The 4,451-nt window shown below is 51.1% G+C and overlaps 1 protein-coding gene across 1 annotated transcript; it reads right to left on the bottom strand.

The window, feature by feature from the left end:
• Positions 1-2,675: 2,675 nt before the first annotated feature.
• Pop7 (POP7 homolog, ribonuclease P/MRP subunit) lies at positions 2,676-4,135 on the bottom strand. Its single transcript, XM_004630494.2, has 2 exons — positions 3,481-4,135; positions 2,676-3,304 (listed from the first exon to the last, which is right to left on the bottom strand). The coding sequence occupies exon 2, from the start codon at positions 3,292-3,294 to the stop codon at positions 2,872-2,874; it is 423 nt and encodes a 140-aa protein (XP_004630551.1). The 5' UTR covers positions 3,295-3,304; positions 3,481-4,135; the 3' UTR covers positions 2,676-2,871.
• Positions 4,136-4,451: the final 316 nt, after the last annotated feature.

Consider the following 4,451-nt stretch of genomic DNA (forward strand, 5'->3'; position numbering starts at 1 on the left):
CCTACTTGGAACAAACTTGGCAAAGCACAGAGACCGCGGTTCGATCCCCCAGCACCACATGCCAGCCAGCCCCGCCCCCTGGTGGGCTGAGCTGGCCACACACACACACACACACACACACACATAAATAAATGTTAAAAAAAATTAAAAATAAAAAAAAACTTAAAAAAAAAAGATTTCAAGCTCTTTTCTGTTACTTTTGTTTTTGGTTGAGACATGGTCTTGCTGTGTAGTTCAGGCTGTTCTTGAACTGACTGCTCAACCCAGGATGGCCTCAAACTCAAGACAGTCATCCTACTTCAGCTTCCCAAGTGCGCTGCCACGCCCAGCTTTTTTTGTTGTTGTTTGAGACAGGGTCTTGCTATGTAGTACAGGCTGGCCTCAAACTTTTGATCCTCCTGCCTTAGCCTCCCAAGTACTGATTAGAGGTGTGCACCACCACACCCAGCAAGGGTTTCAGACACATCACTTCAAACAACAGGAGAAGTCACAAGTCACACCCTAACTGGTACCTGTGTGCACACAGTTGTCCCTTGGTACGGAAGGCTCAGTTCTGGGATGATCCTGAGGGAATAAAAATAAGAACGCTGTCTTCTGTTAAATAAATGTATTTGTACAGAACCCACCCATATTGTCCATCCAACAAACTATCTGTGGACTACTTATACCTAACACAACATAAGTACCTAATGCACCACAGTGCTTAGGGAATAGTGAGAAGTATGTGTGTGTTCAATATGGAATTGGTTTTAGTATTTTCAACTAAATCTGAAGTGCACAGCTTGAGGATACAGCACTGACTGTATATGCCTAAAGCTTCCATATAACATTACCATTTAATTGACAAGTTACAGGTTTGGGGAGATAGCGCAGCAATCTAAGCACCTGCCTGGCAAGCACAAGAACCCAGGTTTGATCCGTAGTATGAAGTGCTGTGCCAGCCTAGTGCCAAGCCCGCCACCAAAACTGGGCACAGTGATGCATGCCTGTAATGCCAGCAGTGGGGAGGCCGAGACAGGAGGATCACTACCAGTTTGAGCTGTGTAGTGAGACCCTGTACCAAATAAATGATTTTTTAAAAAATGAGTTACTTTTACTTTTTTTTGCAGAACCAGGAATTGAACTCAGGCCCTTGCGCTTGCCAGGGAAATATTTATTCTACTGAGCCATCTCCCTGGCCACTTCTTTTTTCAAGAATAAAACTGTGACCCAATATACTGAAGGCCCAAAATGAGTCACTACCCCCACTTGATGAATGCTTGAGATGACTCTGGTTTGATGTGAAAAATATGGTTTTCCCATAAACTTTTTTTTTTTAAATTATTTATTTATGTGTGTGTGTGCGCGCGCCAGCGCAGCCCACCAGGGGGCGGGGCTGACTGGCATGTGGTGCTGGGGGATTGAACCGCGGTCCCTGTGCTTTAGCTAAGCTTGTTCTAAGTAGGTGCTTTAGACCACTGAGCCATCTCACCAGCCCCTCCCATAAACTTCTAATAGCTGTTCCCCACAGTTAATTATTCTGGGGAAGATGTCTTTATGCCTCTGTATAGTCCAACCAGGAAAGGTTCTGTCTGGTAGCTGCCTGGGAGCCAATTAAAATCAAAACTCATTTCCTCAGTATTCAGGAGGCTGAGGCGGGGGGATCTTAAGAATTTAAGGCTGGGGGCCGGGAAAATGGCTTGGTAGAATAAGCGCTTGCCTGGCATGCACAAGGGCCTGAGTTCAAAACCCCAGTTCCACCAAAAAAAAAGTTTAAGGCTGTCCTGGGCTGAATAGTGAGTTCAAGGCCAGTGTGAACTGCATAGCAAAACCATCTCATAGGGGGCCGGGGAGATGGCTCAGTAGAATAAGTGCTTGTCTGGCAAGTGCAAGGGCCTGAGTTCAATCTCTGGTTCTAAAAAAAAAAAAAAAAAAAAAAAACATCTCACAAACAACCCCTACCACGTAACCTACATTAAGGTGGCCCGAAAGTCTCAGTTCACACACAGCCTCCTGGAACCTTTACTTTTCCAGTGCCTGGGAATCACCATCAGAAAGAAGTCTAGGGCTGGCGAGATGGCTCAGTGGTCTAAAGCACCTACTTAGAACAAGCTTAGCAAAGCACAGGGGGACCGCGGTTTAATCCCCCAGCACCACATGCCAGCCAGCCCCGCCCCCTGGTGGGCTGAGCTGGCCACACACACACACACACACACACACACAAATAAATAAATAAAATAAAATAATGGCCACTTTACCTACCCAGTCTTCCTAAGACCATGACAAATTTTAGGCAAACATTGGGATTGGCTGGCTCCTATATTAAATAGCTCGTTCGGCTGGGCATGGTGGTGCATGCCTGTAATCCCCATACTTTGGGAGGCTAAGGCAAAAGCATTTTAAGTTCCAGAGCAGCATGGGTAACTCAGCAACTTAGTGAGAACGTGTCAAATAAGATAAAATGGCCTGGGGATGAACCTCAATGCCTTGGGTTCAACTCCTACTTCTGGAAAAATCTAGCAAAACATCCAGCTTGTTTTATGTTACATTACCTGCAATATAATCTCTGGACTCCATGAAGGTGGGAAACAGGGTTCTCTCCAGGACCTAATACTTCTAGAGGTTTCCTACTCTCCCTACTCAGATTCACACAGAATTACATAGGAAAGAAGCAGCGCCAGTGAGTGGCAGGGCAACAACACAACTTCGTACTTTTTATTGTCCTGGACAAGAAAAAGCCACTGCTTGGGCCCCATAAGAAATTACTGTCCCACCCTCAATTCAGTCTTTTGGGCTTCTTACATGGCTCTCGCAGGTAGTCTGTGACAGTACTTAGCACCTAAGAGTCAGGACAGCCACGTTGGGACCGAACTGTGTGTGGCTTCATTTCAATTACTTGGGTGTGACCCTGAAGACCCGGATGTGGATGGCTGAGTTGTTTCGGGTTCGGGTTAGGGGCTCCCGCGTATCAGTCTCCGGTTCCAGCTCATCCACAAGCTCCACAGTGGAGGTGTTGGCAGCGACCTGCAAAGACCCGAAGCTGCCCGCCTGCAGCTGCAGGGCGATGTTGATGGCACGGTTGATGGCCAGGCCCAAACCGTGAATGTAGATTTCAGTGCACGCATTCTGACCCCGCGCCCCTCCGTCCAGCAGCTTCTGGCAGCGGGCCAGCTGGGCCTTAAAGTCCGTCTTCATGTTGACGTAAATATCATTGGGTCTCCGGGGCAGGCGGTGGGGAAGGCGTTTCCGAAGGGTGTACTCCACCGGGTCCAGCTCAGCCTCGACGGCCCCACGGGGCTCCCGGTTTTCAGCCATGCTTCGGGAGCTGCCATGAGATCGGAGAGATCACAAAACAACTTAGCATCCCTTCCTACCCTACTTCTGTAAAGGGGGCATGCTTCATGCCTCTCCCCTTTGAGCTTCTCAGTTCTCATTCATTCGCCGCGTCACCCCAACCTCAAGCCCCACCGCCACCCCCTTCCCCGGCTCAACAGTGCCTACCCTTTCCGCTCCACAGCGTCCTCCAAGCCGTGCGCAGCCCGTTCTCTGCCAAGCCACTCAAGAGCTCGCCGACCGGCCGAACTGGAGACCGCCGCCCGCGACCCGTAAGGTCGGAGAGAAGAGGAGAAAGAAGAGAAGCAGAGCGCAAGCAGAACGCCAGATCGAAGCGCCAAGAAGAGCTACGGAGTGCGCACGCGCCCCACGACCCCCTGCCTCGCGCCGCATCGCCTTCCGGCAGCCATTCTCCCCACCCCTCCGCTGAGCACTCGCGCGACCTCTCGAGTTTGGCACCGCGAGACTTCCCAGCATGATGAGGTCTATACACGTGCGCCTGGGCGGGGCGAGGTGTCACGGGGCGGGGCTAGATGGGGCGAGCGTTCCTAGCGGAGTTTGTGGCGCGCAGAGACCGTGCTGGAAACCATTCTAGGGGTGCAGAAGATAGGGAATGGGGGTGCAGGCAGGGAGCGGCGTGAGTTTAGTAGTACGTGGTTTAGAAGAGACTTAAAAGTAAGCTGGACTCTGCGTCCTTCGAGTTCCCCGGGTCAGCAGAGGCTTGGGTGGAGCAGACCTCTTGTCCAATATCTCTGGGGCCCGGGCACTCGGTTCGTGGGGACCTTTCTTTCCCTGTACGCGGGGACTCACGGCCTGCGTCCAGCTTCCACAGCTCCTCACCCCGCAGCCGTCGCCTCGGGTCTGTGGCCGGTGACCCGGGAGCAGGAGCTTGCCGCCCCCTACTGGGCAGGCGAGCTTCCTGGCTCCCCAGGCTAGTGGGGCTGGGTTCTGGCCCAACACTGAATGGCATCCGCTGCGCTCAGTTTTTCTTTTGAGATAGGACCTGGCTAAATTGCCGAAGCCTTGCTTGAATTTGGAATCTTCCCGCCTCATCCTAGAATTTCAGTTGTGCCCCACCACGCCTAGCTTCCTTCCTTTCTGGCCAGTTCCCTCTGGAAAGAGAACCTTTGTATTTGGCT

The sequence above is a fragment of the Octodon degus genome, unplaced genomic scaffold (assembly GCF_000260255.1).
Source record: "Octodon degus isolate 3935 unplaced genomic scaffold, OctDeg1.0 scaffold00035, whole genome shotgun sequence".
NCBI lineage: Eukaryota > Metazoa > Chordata > Mammalia > Rodentia > Octodontidae > Octodon > Octodon degus.